General features: G+C 40.4%; 1 protein-coding gene across 21 annotated transcripts in view; it reads left to right on the plus strand.

The window, feature by feature from the left end:
* Col25a1 (collagen type XXV alpha 1 chain) overlaps nucleotides 1–23,177 on the plus strand; it is a 407,882-nt gene that overhangs the window by 237,655 nt on the left and 147,050 nt on the right. For 19 of the 21 annotated variants that reach the window (XM_031375495.1, XM_031375508.1, XM_031375504.1 and 16 more), the window contains exons 5-7: nucleotides 786–803; nucleotides 18,024–18,050; nucleotides 18,190–18,216. In XM_031375495.1, the coding sequence (XP_031231355.1) occupies nucleotides 786–803; nucleotides 18,024–18,050; nucleotides 18,190–18,216 (72 nt within the window). The remainder of the gene's footprint in view (nucleotides 1–785; nucleotides 804–18,023; nucleotides 18,051–18,189; nucleotides 18,217–23,177) is intronic. The other 2 variants (XM_031375498.1, XM_031375496.1) reach the window with 1 other exon arrangement.

Genomic DNA, 23,177 nt, shown 5'->3' on the forward strand with positions numbered 1-23,177 from the left:
CTACCTCAGGGGTCTATTTAGTTATTCTGGGAGATTCTGTAACTTAGTGCAAACCGTCCTTTTAGTCTCATTTGACTGAAAACTCAGTTGGAGACTTTATGAATGTGATATGTCACCAATGCTTTTGTTCACAGTTGATTTTCTTTGGAAGCATTTGCACTTAACACAGCTTGGAGATTTCCATCAACTTAAAAAAATAAAAGTGACATTCATAATGAATTAGATTGACCAGAGGTCACATCATCTATTGACTGTTGGAGGAATGGGGTACATTTTAATCCTCCAAAAAAGATCCCTAATATACCTTATTTTGAAATGTTTAATTATGGAAGGTAAAAAGAAGATGTTATTAAAAACCAAAACAAAACCCTTAAAACATTGGAACAATGAGGAAGCCAAGAACTCCTTTTTATAACTGTAGCATTGCCATATTAGAGCATGCAGGGCACTAATGATCTGTTCTGGGAGACTCCCCCTCTCAGATGCCCATTCACACATTACTGTAATATGAGGGGAATGTTATCTGTGACTTTCCTGTCCCCAGCTCAGTGCTGGGCACGCTGAGCCACTCAAGTGGGCATTAGCCATGTGCCCAATACTTTCACAGAATAGAAATACTTAAGATCCAATATGAAGTTATCCATATTATTATCTTTAGAAATCTTTTTAAAGATGTTTCATAGCTTTAGATTTTAATATATTGAATTCATTTTAATTTAAATTAGATTGAAAAGATCCATTATAGACATCAATTTTGTAATTTTTTTTTTCCTTTTCAATTTCAGGGTCAGCCTGGTCCTCAGGTAAGTGATCTCCGTTCGGACCAATTAACTCCATTTTTCCTAATGGGGACATTTTTCTTCAATCCTTTTCAAAGACTCAAAGAAAGCTATGAACTAGTAATCATGACACTACATAGTAGGCCAACCATTTTTTTAGGATTAAAGCTTGAAGTCTGTTCAGGGTTGTGTGAGCCACTTCACCTGTTGGACCAGATGGCAAGTTAACAATATGCCCACTGACAAAGTAAGACTCTCTAACTGACCCGAGCATTGCCCACGTACTTAAGAGGCATGGTGACTTGTTCATACAGACGTGGGCTGGTTTGCATTAGATGCTAATTAATCAAGTCCTAATGCAGCTGTGAACCCATAGGACCGCTATTTACACTGCGATCCTGCTAGCTGCTTCTGATTCAGTGTAGATGGATACCGACTTTGTTCTCCATTTTCAACACCAACCAACTGCTGCAGACATGATTTACAAGTGAGCACAAATGCAACTGACAGGCAATCTTTTGAACTTTAAATCACACTGAAGAAAATGGACCATTTTTTAAGAGATGGAGGAACATGTATATTGAATTATAAAAATAAAGCAAGTTCTTATAAATACTGAAGCAACATCAAGCTCAAAAGACTCAGCATTCCTTGGTCTGTAGTTGCTATCAAGAGGATGCTTTGTGTTGGACTCTGTAACCTCTGCAAACTATGTAACTGCTCTGCTTTGCATTCCTACAGCACACAAGTTCCTCCCTTCCCCATATCTTCTCTCTTGCCTTTTTGATTGTATCCATCCTAACAGGAAGAGCCATGAGGTCTTACTGTAATTTCATTTGCATTTCCTTGATTATTAGTGATACTGAGCACTTTTTCCTAGACCCTATTTCCCATTTCTATATCTTCTTTGTAAAACTGGTAGGTGAAGTGTAGATGGAGGCTCTTAAATGCTCCAGACCCAGCACTTCTGAGGATGACCTTGCCCCATCCATGAGTATTTCTCTGTATCTATACATCTGGGCAACCCCAAGTTCAATCTGGAGCTCAGACATGTGATGTTTAAGATTTCATGGCACCCTACAGATGACTTAGGATCTGTACTGGTATCGTACTGGTGTTCTGGCTTTAGTTTGAAGTGGGTTTATGTCTAGATCCTGGCTTCTCTGTTCTTGTTGAATCATTTGCTGATTCCTACCCCCAATTCCTTTGCTATGTTCCTCTCTTGGTCCCAGGCCTCCCTCTCTTTCTTTCTTCTGGGTATTGTCAAAGTCAGGACTACAACCCTGTAATATGATAGAACTGTTAACTTCAAGTGAGATGATTAGATGTGTAGCTCACAGGATACTAAAACAATTTTAGATTTTTCCTGCATCGGTCCCAGCATCCCCATTGCCATTCTTCACACTGGTGCTGTGGAGTGGGAAGTTAGCAGAGTGAATATTTGGCTTTCCCTGGACAAGAAGAAGTATTGAGGATTAGACTGAGAGAAATCAGTGGGTATCCTATCACCTATGTTGACCAGATAAAGTTTTCTACCATGGCTTTGATAATGCCAAACCTTTCCTGATGCCAGCCCTCTGAGTCTTGATTATGTTATCAGTCTAGAGTATGACAAAATCCCCCAATTTGGCTTCTTGTCTTACCTTCCATTGATTTTCATTAATGTTCTTCATGGACTCTATGCTTGATCAAAACCAAAGTGAAACTTTTATATTGTCTCTTCTATGTTTTTTTTTTCTCCTTTCCTTGGGGCTCCTTCCTCTTAAACCTCTTGTCTACATACCCAAACACAATCACCTGTCACATTGTGTAGTCCTGTTTCTTCAGGAAGATACTTTTCTTCTTTACTAAAGGGATTTTCTTCCTTTCCCAGATTTCCATGGAAAGTTAACTATGCAGCTTGTTATATTACATTATAATTGAAAGAGAGAATGGGGACTTCTAATCAAAGAGATTGCAAGTCAGATCCAGATTGTCTAGCTTTTAGCCTCTCCCTTCTGGGTGAATTACTCCTTCACTCTGGAGTAGCACTGTCCACATGGGTAAGGCCATGTCCTTTCTTAAGACATGTTGTAAAAGTTAAAGTATGAATACCACAATACCCAAACATAGTAAGCACTAAGAAAAATGAATTTTCTTATTCATTTTTGGATCACTGTAGTTATTTCTAAGCATCTTTTCTCTCTCCTTTTAAAATTTCTTCGTTCTGTGTGTGTAGCATTTTGCCTGCTTATGTATCTGTGTAACACTTGTATTCCTGGTGCCCATAGAGGGCATCAGAAGAGGGTGTCAGATTCCCTTGAAACAGTTACAGATACTGGGCATCTGACACATATCAGTGGCTTTTTAATAAGTGTATTTTACAGTTTTTCTCTTACCCAGCTAGCTCCCAAATAATCGAGACTGGACTATTATATTTGTTTATCAAGCTTTAAGGGCACAATAACTGAGCAGTATTATTCTATTTTAGTCTGCTAAACTAATATGGCTACCTCCCAGCCAAAATTCCCCGAGATACTTTTATTTTATGGCTTTCTTTGCTTCAGGTATTTTCTCATGGTCTTTCCTGAACTCCCTCCCTCCTGTGGCCAATCTTACTTCCTCTCTTTCTCTTTCTCTCTCTCTCTCTCTCTCTCTCTCTCTCTCTCTCTCTCTCTCTCTCTCTCTCTCTCTCTCTCTCTCTCTCCACCTTTCCCTCTCCCTCTCAGTCTCCTTCTCTGTCTCTCTCTTTCTCTGTCTCTCTCTGTCTCTCTGTCTCTCTGTCTCTCTCTCTGTCTCTCTCTCTCTCTCTCTCTCTCTCTCTCTTTCCCCCATTTCCTGTCTGGGAGGAAGTCTAGCCCTATTCTCTCCCTGTTCAGTAATTGGCTGTTCACTTTATTGGCCACTCAGGAAGTAATTGGGAAGCAATGTTTATATAACATTGAAACAGGAGATTCTTAGGATAAGGATTGCAACCAGATATGGGGCCACAGAAATCAGCTTTTGAATAATACAAGGACTGTCTTTATACAGTGCACAATAACATTATGCCTAGAGATACAAGAGTCTTTTAAAATTAAATCCTGGTCCTCTGGAAGAACAGCCAGTGCTTTTTACTGTCAAGCCATCTCTCCAGTCCTTTTTTTTTTTTTTTTTTTTTTTTTTTTTTTTTTGCTTAACAGATTTGATGATCTTTAATGCAGGAACTGTACTTTCCTTCATCTTTACTCTCCTCTCCATTTGACTTACTTCATCACATATTGCAATTTATTTGTAGGATTCTAAGCTTTGGTTTTGATTTTTATAACTAGACCTATTATAGAAAGTATAACAAAAATAATACATTGCCTAAATATTAGTATTCTTCTACAAATAAATAATTGAACACACATTACATGTACCAATTGCTTTAAAAATATTCTCAGGACTCTATCTTGTCTTCTTTACAAAATACATTGAACTTTTATTTAGCTCAAATATCCCTCCATATCCTTAAAAGTAAATAGATACCCCTTTCAAACTAAGACCATTTTTCCTGCATATTGTTTTTTGGAGTCTCAGAGCCCTCCTCATAACTCTTCCTTGGAGTTGCATGTGAACATAAAGTAGCAGTAATTCCCTTAGGAATTTCAAGCACTAAAGTGGTGTGCATGTTGTAATTCTGTATTACTCAGTGAGAAAAAAATGTAAGAGCAAACCACAAGCAAATGCCATCAGACAACTGTGTATGGAGGAGTGTAGCTTCCATTTGTGTTTGCGGATACACTTGGAAAGGAGTTGAAGATGTCACTCTGCCCTCTTCCCCTAAGTCCACAGTTGCTTTTCTTCTTTATCCAAATATTATCATTGCTATTTCACAAGGCTTTATTAAACTTTACTAAGCTCAAGCTGTATAGGCATTGTAAAGAATTCTTTTGGGGTAAGATATTGTACAGTGGGGGCAGTATTTAACTTTCTATTCATATGTTTTAAATTATGTATGAAGCTCCTTCTAACCTAACACTTTAGCAATTCCCATATTTCATATTTGTGTTTCAATCCAGCTTTTTCCAGATTCATATAGTCTGATTTGGGGGCAGAAGGAGGGCACATACATTCTCTAGAAATCTGAAAAATGCCTGCATGCTTTTGTGCACATGGATATGTAGAGAGCCCGAATTTCACTCACTGCTATGGAAAACCAGGAATGTATTATCACCTGGATAACTCAATACCCTTGCAAAGTATGTTTTCTTGTTATTATATAACCTCAAGAATGATAATACAAGTCTGAATGCTTTGGAGTTCAGGAGTTTTAATTACGTGTCATTGGTGGTGTGGCCTTAAGGACTTCACTGTACTCCAGATGGATTATATTATTAAGAGTATACATGGTATAACTATTTCTTTATTTTACTGTAACACATTTGTCTTTATTTCACATGCTCATTTGTGTTTTAAAATAGTGTAGAAGATAGAATTATTTCTAACTAAAGTAATTAAAGAACTTCTATGGCCAACATTATGCTGTATTTCCCAAGAAATATCTTGCCTTTCATTTCAACTGAATTAATGTGGATGACCTGCAGCATTCCATGAATAATTAAGCTGATTGTGTATTGCTTTACACCATGGAAACTGTTTCCATTCTCAGAGCCCCTTGTTTTTGTATCCGGGTCTCTCCACACAGTGTTGATAGAAAAATGCATAATACAGTTTCTGTTTGGTACTGAGAACTGAACCTAAAGCATTGCAAATGGTAGACGGATGCTCTGTCACTGAGCTCTACCCCAGACCCCTCAGTCAACTCTGGATAATAGATAGACATTTAGTAATTCGTCGTTAATGATAATTGTATATGCATGTGATAAGATGCCTGCCTTCTGCACTCTACTTTTAAAGCAATATATGAAACACATGCGTAGGGCTGAGGGCGTGGGCTCCGGGCTCTGCAGGCTGACACCTGCACTGACATTCTGTTCTACCACTTATGGGTGGTGTGACTTTGGGCAATTTATCGAACTTTATGCCTCAGCTTTTCACTATAAAGGGAGAATGATTTCTATTCGGTGTATAGCTTAATGAAGCACTCAAAGCATCCAAGGCACACACAGGTGTTAGGATTAAAGGCCTTTCTAAATTCCTTCTCCCGTGAACACTAACAGAAGCACAGCCATAAAGACTTGATGTTCTTGTACTGCTACATATTGTCCCTGCAGGTGGCACTTCACCTACTGGAAAGACAGAAGAAAATAATAGACTCAATATGTGTAAGTGCTGTGGATAAATTAAAGTTAGGAGATTTGTGAAAACTGATTAGTCATTGTTGGATCCAGCTATTACGTTATCCAGCCTCTCTCTATAGCAAAACGTTATCGCGCAGTTATAAGTGTTCAAAACATTTTTCAGTGATAGAACATGCTTTAAACTGTTTCAGCCTTTTAAAATCTATCTTTGGTTAACATATACTTCAGTAACAACACCAACAACCAAGGTTCATCTTGCTCTCTGGAAGCTTCGCAAGGTTGTTGTACGTCATATGAATTCATGTTGGAAGCTTGCATGGGTCCTCAGAGATAGCCAATGGAAATGTATTGGACACAGAGGTATTGGTGGTTGTTTGGTTGCCTTCAAGGTGTTTGTGAAATGCTATCTTTGGCCCTATTAAGGTTGAACTTCTGTTTCATGAAATCTGTTAACATATCCACTGGATGTTTAGCACATACAAAGTCTGTAGGTAGTGATTGTTATTTGTCCATTTTACAGAACCCAAAGCTCTGTGATGTTAGCTGACTTGCCAGTGTTCACGTGCTAGTAGTGAATGCAAAGGTTTCCAAAGTCAGTCTGAGTTAGGTTTTCCATGCTTCTCCTGCATCGACGGTCCTATTAGTTCAGTGAGACACAAGCCCTAGTCCCAGAAGAGAAAGCTGGCTCCCACAAAAGAGGTGCACATGCTTCAGGGTTAGAAATTAGTTAAAGAACATTTCCAAAGGAGAGTTGGATAAATTTAGGTAAGCAGGTGCTCTGAGATAAGGCCTTAGAGTAGTTGAACGCATGCTTGCATGCGTGAGTGCATATGTGCTTGTGTGCGTCGGATGGGACTTTCCTGCAAGAATTTGCTTTCAGAAACTCAAGATTATATGTTCAACTTTCCCCAGTCAGCTTCTCAGATTGCCAAGTGGGTGCTTTTAACCAAGGTGGGCTGTACTGCATCCTAACAAAGTAATAATGGATGATTCCACAGAGGTAGTGACATACACATAGAGGCCAAGATTCAGAGAAGGGGTCATTCAGAGACTAGTTGGTATTCAAGGATGAATTGGAGGGGTGGGGATCCTTATGGGAAACTGCAGCAAGTGAAGCCGGTCACAAGAAGAATTAACAGCAGGTTATAAAGAAGTCTTAAGACTTCTAGGCCAGAGTTCACATTTCTTTTGGTAGGGATATGAAGGGTCTTTTAAAAGGAATTTTTAGCCAGCTGTCATGGCATTTACCTGTAATGCAGTGTTTGGGAGGTTGAGGCAGGAGGGTCACAAGTTTCAAGTGAGAACAGGATATACAAAATCTCAAAGAAACAAAAATTTAAATTATATAATTAGATGTAGAAATTTTCAGACAGTCTGAGAAGTATTGGAAAGGCCCTAAAAGTCATCACCCATATTTAGAAATATCGATTGCTAATCTTTTCTTCTTAAATGAACCCCTTCCTCTTATTTATTGTTATGGTTTGTGCCAAGACTTGAACCCAGAGCCTCCAACATGCTAAGTACATAGTATACTGTTATATTTCACTAGTATGATTTAAAGTTAAGCCTATATCATGCCTTTTTGTCTGCATGCACTGAAATATGTCTGTGGTAGGGCATTTAAAATTATGACCACCATCTCCATAATAGTTTTTAATAAAATCAATACCTAGTACAAATCCAGATTTCCCCAGTTATAAAATCGTCTGCACTTGGGACTCATTATTGCTTTTCAGGGTTAGTGTCTCCGACTCTTTAGTAGTTCCCCTTGTCTTTTTCTTCTCCACATGGCGTCCCTCATTCTAGAATGTTTGTGCTATATATAGAGTGGTTCACATATTGAATTGTTCTAATTACTGCTTGTGATGTTATTTAACTAATTATCCTGTAGCAAAGTTGGTTCATTCTTAGAAAAGTCCATTTTAAAGAGCAGTGTGTTCCCTAGTTCACACCAGGGAGCACGAGATGTTTGATCAGTCAATTGGTCTAGAGGAGTTGGCCTGATGTTCATTAGACATTTGCCTGATGGCTTTTGCAAATCCTAATGGTTCTGTCTTAGAGTTTGCCATAGTAGGCTGGAAAATAGTCCTTTGAAATCTTTTGAGCTGGAGATGATATGAGCAGGAGAATGTATTTATCTCACTATGTTGCCCAGGCTGGCCTCAAATTTCTAGGCTCCACTAATCCTCTCTGCCTTACCCTCCCAAGTAGCTGAGATTATCAATGTGAGCCAGTAGATCCAAGTAGAAAAACCAATTTGATGTTAATATGCAGGGTGAGGTGAGTCAGGGTCACAGGAAGCTTATGTAATAGACTTGTTCTGGTGATCCAAGAACAGGATACTAGCAGCTGACACAGGGAGATGGGGCAGACACAAGAGAAACTGTACAAGTTAAGTCTTTAGGGCTGAGCACTGGGTTCTATTTATATAAACAGATATAAACACAGAGTTTTTAGGCTTGGAGTTGGAATAGTGTGCTTGAAAAAAAAATAGGAAACTCAGGAATCATGATGGTTTCATAGCAGACACGGAGAAATTGGTTTGAGAAAGTGGAATCTGAGCCCATGATGGTCTGTTTTGGCTCAGACATCTGGTGAACAGTTGAAGATGTAGGATTGCAGCTTGGAAAAAAATTGGAGGACAGAAGGCAGGTAATGGCTGGAGCCTTGAGAGTATATTTGATAGCCAGTGAAGGGAGTGTAGTGAGAAGGAACGGTTTAAGAACAGATTTTGGTGATGTGAACACTGATGGGTTTTGTCAACCCTTCCTCCCCAGGGTGTCTGTTTATTTAGATTAGTTTAGCCCAGGATATCTCCCTCCCAGGACTCAGTGGCTTCCCTTCCATGGGTCAGCTTTCTTGTCCTAATGGAAAGAAATGCCTTTTCCCCAAGGAACAATGCATACTTTAACTCATGTTCCTTTATTTTTCCTGGATCCAGACTATAAAAACATGACTTCTTGCTACCTTTCCTTTTTCCTTAAATCAAATTTCCCATCTTTGTGTGACTAATCTGTTCTTTAGGGAAACTAATGGAAGCAGTAAGGAAGAACATAGGACATGAACAGGAGACGATAGTAGGCAAAGGCAATGTGTCTGCCCCCTTAGCATCAGGAAAGTGTCAATTTGTTCTCTTGAAGATGGTGGAGGAGATGCAAGGGGATGGGATGGTCCCACTGGTAGCAGCAACAAGTAAGAAAAAAGAAGGACTGGGCCAGGGAGGAGGCAAGCACGTTGTAGGTGTGATGTCTTCCATCCTGTCTCTGGAGAGCAGGGTGATGAGAATAAAGAATCTAAATATGAGGCTCTGTGAGTTGACACTCATGTGAAAAGCTCTGTGGTCATGTTGGCCATCAGCCAGCATGAGGGAGATTCTACTTACATTGGAAGTCAATCAAGAAGTGTAGCCAAGATCTGAGAGTCAGGCTCCCAGCCCACCTGAAGGTTGGTTTCTTTTTTAAAAATATTTTAAAATTATTTTTAAATGTTGGGGGGGTCTTGATTTTCATTCTTCTGACTCTCTACTTGACCCTCATCCTTGGGTTGTGCTCAGTTGCATTTCATAAAGTCTATATCACTTTATATGATATGACAAATGAAGCAAAAAAAAAAAAAAAAAGAAGAAAGTCAAATGGCCTTCAAACAAGGCTTAAATCACTTGAACAAAAATGATGTTCGGGTAGAATATGAGGAAACATGCTGAAATAGGTGGTTGTAAATTAAACCCAGGGCTTAGAGGAAAATGTACTATACAGAATCCAGATTTAATCACACACAGACACACATGTACACACTGCACACACACAGAAGGGGCTGGGGAGGGAGGGAGGGAGAGAGAGATGGAGGGAGGGAGGGAGAGAGGGAGAGAGAGAGAGAGAGAGAGAGAGAGAGAGAGAGAGAGAGAGAGAGAGAGAGAGAGAGAGAGAGAGAGAGAGAGAGAGAGAGAGAGAGAGAGAGAATGAATATGAAGGTAGAGAGGAAGGCAGAGATGGGTATCTGGAGAGAGCAATGGGTGCCCGACTAATGAGTGAGGTTCATGTATATGTATGTATGTGGAATGTTATGTAAGGAAACCCATTATTTTGTATGCTAATTAACAAGAAGAGACAACGGTATCTGAATCCATGTGAGTCCTACTGAATACAGTGACAGTATCATAGGAGAGCTTCTACTAGGAATGAAATAGAGGGAGCTCTGTGGCGACTGGTGCGAGACTATACTTTCTTTCCACAAAATCAATATTCAGCATTCCAAATCTTTCACCGCGGGGTTCATTTTATTTGACCTTTTAGAAATAAGTCGCAGGGATGAGGGGGAGCCACATTCAAAGCCAGAGGCATTTGCACAGTCTTAAAGCATTTAGAGACACAGACTAATGTTGGGAGAAGAGGGATCTTGTGTTTGATTAGTAAGAACAGTAATGTCCATACAGAGAGTAAGAAAAGCAAGCCCCACCGTCTCACACGCCCCTGACTCCATGGAGCTACACCAGTCTTTCTTTTGCAATGTTTGAATTTTCCCAAATTTGCTTTTGAGTGTTAGAGGCCATTAATTGCTTCCTTACGGCAGCTGTTTATGATTTCAGACTGATCGTGGGCACACACGGTCTGCTGTTCAGGACCCAAACAGACATCATAAAAGACCCTGCCGTTACAGTCTCACCACAGAAAAATGCCCAGGAAGTAAGAGCTGTAAAAAATTAGTTTTCAACCAAGTAGGGCTGGTTTTGATAGTTTAAATTTTGGGGTATGTCCACCACCACCACCACCCTTCTGCTTGGTTTTAATCTTTACTGCAAAATGAAAGGTGTAAAGGCTAAAGCTGTAAATCCGCTCCTTGCCATAATTCCAATCCCAGGCTCTGTGGAGTTGGATAGCACCGTTGAACTACAGTTCTGCGGCCAGAGAACTGGCTTCTCCTTCCCTTCCTCCACGTTGCTGCTTTGAAGCCCAAGACTCTTATTGTAGTTTCTCTCACACATATATCCGTTTCAGTTTGGCAAGACTTAATCTGTGCTCAGAATGACTGAGGGGTTCTAAGACCTAACATTCAAAAAGCTCAGCTATTTATTAAAGAGATGAGGCTACAGGTTTGGTTTGGTTTTGACTGGAAACACCTCAAAGGTAAATTATATTCGATCTGCATTGTCTTTAAATGTGCCAGCCATCTACCCAGGAACATTTCCCATGGTTCATTTTGCTTTAGGAAGTTCTGTATGTTTGGCTTCTTCATTCCTCAAGTATTTCAAAAACATAATAGTAAAGTGGGTTATTAATAGTCAGCAGCATTGGAAGGCTACTCAGGTGTAAGCTGTCTTGTTTTAGACAGGGAGAGGCAAGTCCCCCCCCCCTCGCACCCCTCCTCCCCGTTTAGCAAAGGAGAGAACCAGTTCAGCGGGACTAACTAGGCTGCCCAGGATTATACACAGTCTCATTTTGAGTCTAGATCTGTGACTTCGAAGCTCAGGTTCCTGACCACCAGGATACTTCTAGTTTACATTCTTCCTTTTTAAAATAATACCTCCCAGGTACTCTTGTATATCCCTTTGACTTTTGCTGAAACCTTTAAAAAAGAAATTATGAATGAGTTTTGTAATTATAAATCACACATTTTATCTATGCTTTTAGGCAGCATAATTCTGTCAGGAAAAATTAAGATTTGCCTATTACTAGCTCAATGTATTTGTAAAGTTAAAAGTCCATAAGTCAAAATAATTTTGTTTTGAACTTCATGAAGCAGTTCAAGATATCTCCCAAATTATATACCTATGCCTGTGCCTGTGCCTATATTAACAAAAGCTTATGCATGAATTAAAGGTTGGCATACATATGGAAGAAAATAGTTTCTCATTTTTATTACAGAGAAGTTGGTGCTAAGAAAAACATGTTACTCAGAAGCATATGTGTGTATGTATATATATATACATATATATGTATATGTATATATGTATACACACATACACACACATGTATGTGCATATATATATATATATATGTACACAGAAATATCATCATCTAAGTATCTAGGGTTCCCATTTTCAAAAGAGCACTAGATTCTCAAATGTCAATGTCATTTGCAATGTCATTTTCCTGAGGCTTCAGAGGAAAGCTAAATATTGTGAGTGTGCAATTTGGTTATGTAGCTCCCTTCCTAAGAGGCCAATTAAATACACATGTGGGGAGACATATGTCAGCCATCAGCACAGTTGAGGCACCATCTTAATTCTACAAGAGAAAACCTGTTTCTCCTGTTTCCTTCCTCCCTGGGAAACTGTAAGCATCAATAATGTATTGTTGCGAACTCTGGAGGCCCCAGAGAGAAGACTTAGAAGAACTCTCGACTCTTCTGGGGCCGTGCTGTCCTCATGAGAGAACCACTGGTATAAAAGGCTGCCATCTCCTCCCTCCAAGGCTAGGGAAATGGACATTTAAAATCTAGGCGCCTATATGCAATCTTCACCTCATGAACGAGAGGAATAGAGGTATAGTGAAGACACACTCTACCTAGAAGTCAACATTCAAGATGGGTGACATTTTAGTGGTGGCACCATAACAGGATTACCATGTGCTGAAGATCACAGAATCTGTACAGAGTATCACACCATGACTGCTACTATGGATTCTGTGTGGACCTTTTACTTAGTAATGATAATAGATTTCCTCTCCTCTCCTCTCCTCTCCTCTCCTCTCCTCTCTCCTCTCCTCTCCTCTCCTCTCCTCTCCTCTCCTCTCCTCTCCTCTCCTCTCCTTTCTTCTCCTCTCCTTTCTTCTCCTCTCCTCTCCTCTCCTCCCATTTCCTTTTTCTCCTCTTTCCTCTCTCCTCTCCACTTCCCTCTTTCCCTCTCCTCTCTTTCTCTGTCCTTTTTTTCTTTCTCTGTGCCCCTTCTATACTCCCATTTTCAGTTAGGCTAGCTGAAGCAATCAATAATCTAGATTTAAAATACAACCCTAAATCCAGATTTCAACTATGTATGTGTCACTTGTCCTTGGAACAGCTCTTCATATGGGTTCAACTAGCTCAGGCCAATGCTTTTCTACAACCTCACCACACTTTAAGCTTTCAAATAAGTAGGGCTTCTTCAAGCATTAAGAGTCTGTCAGTGGCCCGTCATCTACCCTCGTTGGTTCAGTTTCAGAAATGTCTTTCAAATCTAGAACTTTGCTTATAGCCTCACTGCTTCACGTTATCCCCAAATGCCGTGCTCCTTACCAGGACCGAGACAACAGCTCTCCAAGAACTGCAAACATCCCACACACTGTGAGTCCCACAGGGCAGACACACCCCATCTTCTCACCACACCGAAGCTGATGACAGGATCTGGCCCAGACACCGGAGTGTGGCTAACCAGCCTTCTGTGACTCCTCTTTCCTGCTGTTCCCTATTTCCACTCCCAACTCCACATCTTTCTGTGATAACAGTGTCTCCTCACCCCTACATATGTTCTTCCCTTCTGTCAGAACCCCTTCACATGCCCTGCCTCCCCCTTTATCCCCGGCCAACTTCGAGGAGCCAGTTGCAACACTGCCTTTCAACTCCAGTTCTCTCGCCTTCTCTCTTCTCATAGCACTGCCACACAGTCATTCCACCAATTATTGCCATACTGGCATACCCCTCCTCCAGATGCAGAGGGCACTGACCAACTGCCAGCCATAAGTGCTCAGAGAATTAGTCTGTTTATTCTCCTAATTCTATGGTAATGAAAGGAGTAAACAGAAAGAGTTGAGCTATCTTGCAAGACTGAAAAATCAACTTATGTTTGAATATCAGGCACAGGAGTTACCAGCCCCTCTTCCTGTGGTGTCTGCCTGTCTGCCTGGGAGTCCTAGGAGAGATTTCATTTTGTTTTCATGATTATTTGATTGTTCTAAGTAAGTAAAGCTACAATTGAAATGAGTAAAGGGCCACTGTTGAGACACTTGGTTCGCATAGGTACTCATCTCTCTCTCTCGGACTGTCTCATTCACTTTAATGTAAATTGAAATGTCGCCAGGTATTTTCTAAAGATCTTCCATTGGGCTTCTCTTCACTTTCTGTTTGGTTTTTATGGTGATAGACAATAAGAAGCACTAAAACTTCAGCTGTTTGGGTAGAATTCGACTTGGGGTTACCCAAAATCCTGGACCCACATTCAGGAGCTAGAACAAACAGAAAGATTGTGGCCACAGATTATTATTTTGAAACTATTTGAACAGTAACTAGTTTGCCATCCCTCTAACTTTTATCAATCCTTTGGTAACAAGTCAGTTACATTCTGAAAATGCTCTAAAGCAACATTTCTCAACGTGTGGGTCTCGACCCTATTGGGAGTCACATATCAAATACCTTGCATATCAGACACTTACATTATAATTCATAACAGTAACAAAATTACAGATATGAAGTAGTGACACTGCTCTAAAGAGTATCCCACCTGATCGTAATGACAGATACAAACCTTATTAGCATCTTCCAGTGTTTATGTAATTAAAAGTTTGTTATACAGAAGTATTTAGAAACAATAGTTCTAGTAATTATTAAGCCTTTGTACAAGTGGGCCTTATACAACATACCAGACAGGTGACAGACATGTCCCCCAAAAGCCTGACTCAAAGCCATGACCCACAGCTAATCTTATACATTTTCTTTCCATTGATTTCAGCTTCGTTTTAGCAACAAAGATGACTTTTGATTAGTTACTAAATAGCCATCGATGCTGCACTAAATATTTGTTTGCCAAAGGTAGTATAGTTGCAACAGCAAGATGCCACTTAGTTGGTGCTGAAGAGATTCTTTAGTAGTTTAGCTCATTATCTATTCTTGCAACCCACGTTCAGTTCCCAGCACCTGCGTGGCAGATCAGAACTGCCTATAATGCAGGCACCAGGCACACTTGTGATATATATGTATAGTATAGGGCACCAGGCACACTTGTGATATGTGTGTGTGTGTGTGTGTGTGTGTGTGTGTGTGTGTGTGTGTGTACTTACTGAAAAAATTACCTGGAGGATAAAGGGAAAGAGGTCTTTTGAAGGTAAGATCAAGATCTGCTTGATCTTAGCCCTCTTTCCTGCTATCCTGCTCTGCCTTTTTTTTTTCCTCACTCAGAATCTACAACTTTAGAACCCCTGTCTGTGACGTGGGATATGCAGAGGAGGCCATTTTAGAAGTTGCATGTTGAGGGCAGGCACCAGACACATGGGTGATTCTGAGAATCAAGTTCCGTGTCTATGCTACACGGTCTTGGTATTTAAAGTCATGCAGAAAGAATTAAAATCCTGGACAGCTCGCTTCCAAGAGGCCTCACACTGAAAAGATCTGAGTTTCATTTCTGGCATCTCTAAAAGGATTATCATAGTGCTCTACTGCATTTGGGGGAAGATGAAATGTAATAGCGACTTATAGTTCCTTATTAGTGAGAGAACAGGCGAAATGAGAGACATGATGCTGTTATTGGTTTCAGGATAACTTAACAGGTCTCACTGAAAAGGCACACCACCTAAACAATAAAGAGAGCCACACGGTATATAAAATCAGTTCCAGTGATTTCGGATGCTAATATGAAACAGACGATGATAAAGCTGTTGCTTTAGAATAAGCAGAAGAAACTCTCTGTGATGTGGGAATGCTGGAAAGGATAACCATGAAGAGAACAGGACTTGGTGCCATTCCACTGTGGCCAACACTTAGCAGAAAGTAGCATTTCCGCAGACCAGGGGTCCCGTGTTCCTACCTGCCATGATGTAGCACCCTTCTGATAGACTCTTGGCCTTACTCCCTGCCTGGGTTTATTCTCATGTCCTAGCCACACTGTAGATGGAGACTGTGGAGATAATTATGAGACATTCCAATTCCTTGGGCTGTGCTGAACCACAAAATATGACTTCATTAATAAGAATTAAGACAGACAGCATAATTGATGCCTCTAGAAATAGTTTTTCTTACTAGAGGAATAGACGGGCTCTCAACAATGAGAAATTCCTACAAGAAAACATTATGTACACATGTGGTCACCTGATTTATGAGAGAGGTAACCCAGAACCACAATGGGGAAAAGATGCCATTTTCAGTTAACGGTGTTCAGTTAACTTGATAACCACCTGGGGACAAAAAACATCCTGACTTTCACCTCCCATAACATTGGTTCTCAATGAATTCACACTCACATATGAAAGGTGCAATAATAAACCTTTTCACTAGTAGAATAAACAAACAGATTTCTTCCTGATGTAGAAGAGCTATAGATTTCTTAAGTTGATGGCAAGCACAACAATTAAGAGAAAAATGTTATATTGATTTTTATTAAGTTAACAATATCTATTCATTGAAAATGGCCCTAGGGGCTGAGGACATAGCTCAGTAGTCGAATATTTATATAGATTCTGAAGGCCCTGAGTTCAAGCCCCAGCATCCCACCACCCAAATAAACAACAACAACAACAACAACAACAACAACAAAGAATGCCTTAACAGAGTGTAAAAGCAGATATATTTCTAATAAATGCAGGTAGCAAAAAAATTTCAAAATACATAAAGATTTCTAAATCTCTATATGCACATGTGTGGCATTTAATATGTAATTCTAACATATGTGTGGCATTTAATATGTAATTCTAACATATCAATAGGATAATTTAGTGAGACAAAGGCAAGGCTCATAACTCTTTATGAAGAGAATATAAAATATTGAATAGGTATGTTAAAAGGCCATTCAGTTGTTGAATGATTATTATAGTATAGATTCATAAAATTAGTATGATGGCAGTTATTTCTTAACCAGCTAATTCCCCAGAAACCACACAGAGAGACTAAGATTTATTAAAATTGCCTTGAGCTAAATACTGAGCAATTATTACTGCATTCTAAACCTCCAAGTTAGTCTGGCTTCCTCCCAGACATATCTCCATATTACTTGCAGTTCTTTATCCTTTCTCGTTTCAGCTCTCTTCTCCTGATGTCTTCTTGACTTCTCCTCGTGGCTCCCCTCCTTCACTTCCTGTCACTTGCTCCTAGAATGGGAAGTCCCACCCATTTTCTCTAAAGCTCTGTATTGGCTTGTTGGCTTTTATCAAGGCAGAAAGCAACGTTTATACAAACTTGAGGCAGGAGCTTCTAAGAATAAATATAACAAAGCCCTGTCCAGATTGAAACCAGATAGTTGGATAGAGAAATCAGCATTTGAAATAATACAAGGGTAAACTTTACAAAGTGTACCAAAATATCTTGCCAACATTCAGTTTATCACTGGGGAACTATAAAATAAAATAAAAAAGATAAATTGCTGTACCCTACAAGAACAAGAAAGGTAAAGAGGAGAAAATATCAAGCATTAGAGATGATCTAGAAATACTGAAGCTGGGTATATAAGCTCTAGGTGCCATACTGGGAAACCACTTAGAAGTATCTGTTGAAATGAAAATGAATATACTCTCTTACCTTACTTAGATACACACACAACAGAAGTGCCGTGGGGTATTTTTATCAAAACATTTACAGTAGGGTGTTCATAGCAGCAGTTTACAGTAGCTAAGACCCCTGGAACCAGGTACGTGTCAACAACAGGATAAACAAATGAGTCTTATGTACAATTTTATAAAGCAGTAAGAGCATGTCTAAAGTTACGCACAAAATTATAAATGAATTTCACAAATATTGAACAAAACATGCTAGACATGTGCTGTGTGGCTCGCTTTAGATAAAGAACAGAGGCAGGTAAACTCAACTATCGGAGACAGAGGAGTGGCCGCTGGTGTAGCTGTTGGCGAGGGCAGGTCACAGCAGACCTCTTTGCCTTGCCACTGGCTCTTCTTCCACTCAGGTCTACTAAGTTCATGCTGATCTGCTTAGCACATTTGATACATATGATACGTATGTACTCACATACACCTATTAGTATTTTCATATTCTAATAATATTACAGTTATAATTTAGAAAGCAAAGGTCTTTGAGAAACCTGTTGCCAACTATGGCTCTCTGCAGTTCACATAAGTCTTTCAATGGGCCGGGTAGATTTATTCAGGATCCTATTTAAAGCTAATATTTCCTTTCTTCTTTTATTTTTCAGGGCCCCCCTGGTCCGAAAGGTGATAAGGTGAGAAAATGCATTGATGAAATCAATTCATTTACTGGGAAATCCGTATTGGCATGGTCTGTGGTGTGTTTGGACCTTTTTAGTAAGTATCACATTCTGACTGTAGTTAACGCTGTCATCTTATTTTGCTTTTCTGCAGGGAGAACAAGGTGATCAGGGGCCTCGGGTAAGCTACACACTTCTTGTCCTGGGTGGGAAAGGGATTTCCAGATCAAAATGTTCTGAGTACCAGTACCATTTGTGCTGCATGATTTAGTAACAGCTGACAAAATTGACAAACCACCCAAAAGCAAAAAACTAGCTTACTAACAAATATGTCTACCTGTGAATTGTCATACCTTGATGACGACAAATAGAATATTCTACAATTGATGAGCCTACTGAAGCCTTACAGGAGCCATATTCCCAGTGACCGTTGGGATTTTTAGATGTGCACACAGTTTTACAACATAAAAGCCATGTGCTGTTCTCTGGAATTTGGCATTCCTTTCTGACGAAACTTCACGTGTTATTGCATAAATATGTTCTAGCATAGATAAAAATATTAATGCATCTTACATATTTATTCTTCCTCGGGTGTCTGAATAACACTTGTTTGGATTCCTTGTTTTTCCAGATTTGTGGTGCAGATAAAAGGTGTAGCACTTTGAGCTCTGTGGGAGAAGGGCCGCTTCTTCTCTGCTCAGATGTGGCCCCTTTGACCATCATAACCAATGGCGAATGCTTTGTTGTTGCCTTGGTAGTGCCAAGTCCTCTGCTTCGCATCTGTGCCTCATTACTCAAATGTTCAGACATACTGTTCCAATGATGTAGTGGCTCTGTTCAGACATACCTCTCAATTTTCTCATGTCACTAGCGCACAAAAGCGAGTATTTGGTTGAGGAGAGATTTTTTTTTTATTATTTATTTATTTATTTTTTACAGTGGAAACACACATTTAAAATGTTCAGGTTGAAAGGAGAAACTGTGGAGGTCTGTCTGTAAAAATATACTGCATTTGGTTGATTATTTAATTTATGAATGCTGTGGACAGATTTTTTTATTTCAAACTCTACGGTTGATGCAGATGGGAAAGGTTTGTGCTTTTGTCCGTTGGTACCCCATGCTCTTTAGAGCCAGCTGAAGGCTATATTCAGTTTTGCTTTCCTCCCTACTCCTCGGCTCCGTCCTGTTGAAATAATGGTGTCTCAGGGTAGGCAGGCTTCTCTTGACAGCCCTCCTAGTTGATGACTGCCTCCAAGTTGAAAGCTCATCATAGGTGCAGGAGATTGAGCATCGTGATATCTACTGTCATGGGTGGGAATGGAATGGAACGTGGAGCCTTTAATGACGAGCTGAGAACCCCTTGATCTGTGGGTGGTGGTGACATTTCACATGGCGTGTCTCCCTGCTCTGAGTATCACGTCTTTCTACACCCAGTCTCACAATCCCTCAGTGTGGCCTCTCCAGGTAAGCGGGAGAGTCCCCAGCTCTGTTCTGAGGCGCGTTGTTTTGGCAGCGGAAGTGCAGGGGCGGTGCCCAGCCTAGCTTGTCATCAGCCAGCCCTCAGTGTTCTTTCCCAGAAAGGTGTGTTGGCTTTCATCGTTACTAACAGTGATGATTGATTAGAAGGCTAGGCCAAATTTCCAAGGTGAAACCTGACACCATCTGAAATCCACGTGGTTTCACGTTGCATTACAAACTAAGACTTGGACCAGGAGCTGAGAAAGTTTGGCCAAAGTTCACGAACTACTTTGACAAACCCAGACAGCCTTTCAAACAGATTTCAGCCAGTTTTCACACCGATTGGGGCCAAGTTTCACACAATTTGGGGGCCAGTTAGCCTTTTTTGGGTGGAAAGTGGCAAGAGCTGGTCTTGTTTTCTCTTGGATATTTCTTTCTATTACATGAGTTTAGGTGGGATTCCTCAGGCTGGGGTGGGGGTAGGGTGAGTGTGCAGGGGTCGCATGTGAGGTATCCTGGAAGTCGCATGCAAAGACCATGGGACTCCGTGCTTGGCTCATCTCCTCTCGGAGATCTACCTTAAAATCAAACCAGTCATTTATAGAGAGGTCTACGATTGTGTAATCATTCCTTCCTAGTCCAGGCAGTATTAGCTCATTAATCAAGAAGTTTATCGTATAAAAAGGAGCAAAGGAAGGCCCATACTTTCAGAGAAGAGTAAGTCAAAACTGGAGAAGTCTTCAATTGTAATGAAAATTAACTGCCATATCTTCTATGTAGGTATAGTATTCCAGCTAATATTTATTTATGTATGTATTTATTTTCCAGCCAATATTTATTAAAGACTTATCTATTTATTTTTTTATTCACTTAATTACTTACCTAGTATTACCTAAAATAAGTATTTTACACTATGTTGGCTCAAACTCATGGTGATTATTGTTTCATTTAAGTAATATAGTCCTCTGTATTTGAAAGCTTTGTCCATTTCATATTCTCACAGACTAAAACTCCTGTATTGCTCCACTTGTTTTAAATTCCCCGGCACTTGTATCCCTTATTAGCTGGCTGTACATTACAGTATCAACAGTGTTTGCTCAGAGTCACCTCCCCCGCCACCCCGGCCTTGTTTCTCCAAATATGTGAGTCAGAGCAGGAAGAAGTGACAGTACGGAAGCTAGAAAGCAAAGCCAGTTTTGAAGTCTTGAACATACATCAAGGCACACATACCAAGCACTGCCGTGTTCAACGCACTCTGCTTAATGTGATGGAGACCGTAAATGGATCCACCCCTTTCTCCCTCCCTAACTCCCCATGCCAAATTCAACCTACTGTTATCTCATGTGGTCTTCTAATTCATCTTGCTTCGACTCTTGACCTTGATCCACTTTCTGCCACACAGCAAGGGATATCATTTTCCTTTGTAAATTAGAGTATGTGGCTCTTGGTCTAAGACTTTCAAGTGAAATGCGCACTGTTGTGGTCAGCCCCTTTGGACCTTCATGGTTATAGCCTTTGCCACCTTGCTTCTCACAGTTCTATGCCCACCACCTTCTAGCCACAGCTTTTCCAGTGTTCCCAGACCTCCGTACCTTCTCTGTACACAACTCGTTGGCATTTCTAATTGTCCCCTTTTCTCTGAGTTTCCTGCCCATGGCTCTCCATTAAATAAGACCTCGCCTCAGGTATCACCACCAGAGAAAAGCTTCCCTCAATGCCCATTCAGAGCTTGAGATGATCCTGGGTTTTTTCATTTTACTTACTTGCTTGATGTCTTTTACCCCCATTGAATATGAGAAGCAAGATCAGTTTATGCTCGTTGTTGTACAAACTGTTCTACCACTGCCCTGCCACCCTCAAGAAGCATATACTCTCACTAAGAGTGCTGGGTTAGTAGACAGCCATGGCTATATAGCAAGTTCAAGACCAGCCTAGGACACATGAGAAACTGCCTCAAACAAACACTAGACACTTTGGTGAGGTAATTTGAGCTCTGGCTTGGTAAGTTACTTCTCTTCTGAAAACACACTAAAAGCAAAATATTACACCGCCCAGGGAGTAAAATACTATAAAAGTTATATACAAGGAAAATAAAAGGATTTATTTCAAGAACAGCAGCATTTCATTTGCTAAGAGCATGCTTAAAGATTGCAAAAGTATCAGCCTGATTTTTTTTTTTTAACTGAAGCTCCATTATGGGACATGTTGAATGTCTAGCATGCTTGGCAACAGGAAGCCACTGAAGGGTTGTGAGTCCCACGGTTGATGTGTGTCATCACTGGAGTGCTGAGTGCTAATCCCAAATGTCCAAATGTCCTTCCTAAGCATCAGATGGGTAGTAGTGTCCTCCATGGGATGAAACCGAAAGAAGCTGACAATTGAGAGAGCAAACAGACAGGAACGTTCTGTCAGTCATCTAAGACAAGACCAAGAGAATCTCAGTGGCAAAGATGTCTGTTCTTGATGGAGAGGTCAGCATAGAAACACACCACACACACACACACACACACACTACACACATTACTAAGTATGTTAAGTATAGACAAAGTTCTAAAAGCAGTCTGGGATTAAAAGACAGGATTTAAAAAGTTCAACACAGGTATTGAAGCTGATTGAATATAGGAGCTGGAAAAACAAGCCCAAACTTTCTGACTTGAGACTTGTAGTTCATTTAAGTGCAGGTTAAACTTTGCTTACATTTGATTTATTATCTTGGTGAGAAAGGCAAAGAGAACATGAGCCCAGACTCCTGAGGTGAGGCCCCAGCTAGAGATGTCAGCCTGACCCCTGAGCCGTCCAGGGAGGAAGTAAGATCTGGGGTCAGGGCATTTGCAAAAAAGAAAATAAAGGGAAGCCATCTCTCAGGTGGAGCCTTTAGAAGGGATGGGATAAGAGCGAGTGCCAGATCCTTCAAAGGGAGAGCCAGGACAGTGCAGTGCATGGACACCCACCCAGGGTGGACTACATTAAAACAGAAGAAGAGGGAAGGCTAACGCTGTATTGTTAATGAAAAGAAACCACGAGGACAGTGGCTGTCAAAAGCTTCCGGGGTTGCTGTTTTGAATTCATGGACATGAAGGGAATGCTTTGTGTTAAACAGCAGAAACGGAAGGCAGATTTCAAGATGTTACAGTAGAAATGGGAGGAAAATGGGCTGGCTTTGAATCCTGTTGATGGCATGTGATTTAAAGGGGGGCTGCTTGGCATTGGTTTTTATCTCCGTATGCTTTGAGACACGTGCAAGCTTACAGTTCGAGGTATAATCTAGCAGCCATCGATGTCAGCCGACTTTATTCTGTAAGCACAGAGCTCACACATTGCTCCTCACCTACCACGAGGTGCTCTACCAGCTGCTGCTGTCGATCTTCAATGGCACCTTTGCACTTAGGGCTCCAGGCTACTGGGACAGGTTGGAGCTTTATCTCATTGTCAGTCGACAGGTGTGGGCTTAATTTCCCTTCATTCTTTCTCTCAGCTTTGTAACACAAAGTGGGGCACCCTTGGCTTGGTTGTCTTGGATGACCTGCTGTGAGGGAGCTGTGGGGAATGGAATGGCTTACAAATTAAACTAGGACTAGATTGATAATGGAAGGCACAATATGATGATCATTCATTGCTCCACTTTAGCATTGCTAAGGTAAATTTATTTATTTATTTTTTTAATTTTTTTTTTTTTTTTTTTTT

This window comes from Mastomys coucha, unplaced genomic scaffold (assembly GCF_008632895.1).
Source record: "Mastomys coucha isolate ucsf_1 unplaced genomic scaffold, UCSF_Mcou_1 pScaffold16, whole genome shotgun sequence".
In the NCBI taxonomy this organism is placed as follows: domain Eukaryota; kingdom Metazoa; phylum Chordata; class Mammalia; order Rodentia; family Muridae; genus Mastomys; species Mastomys coucha.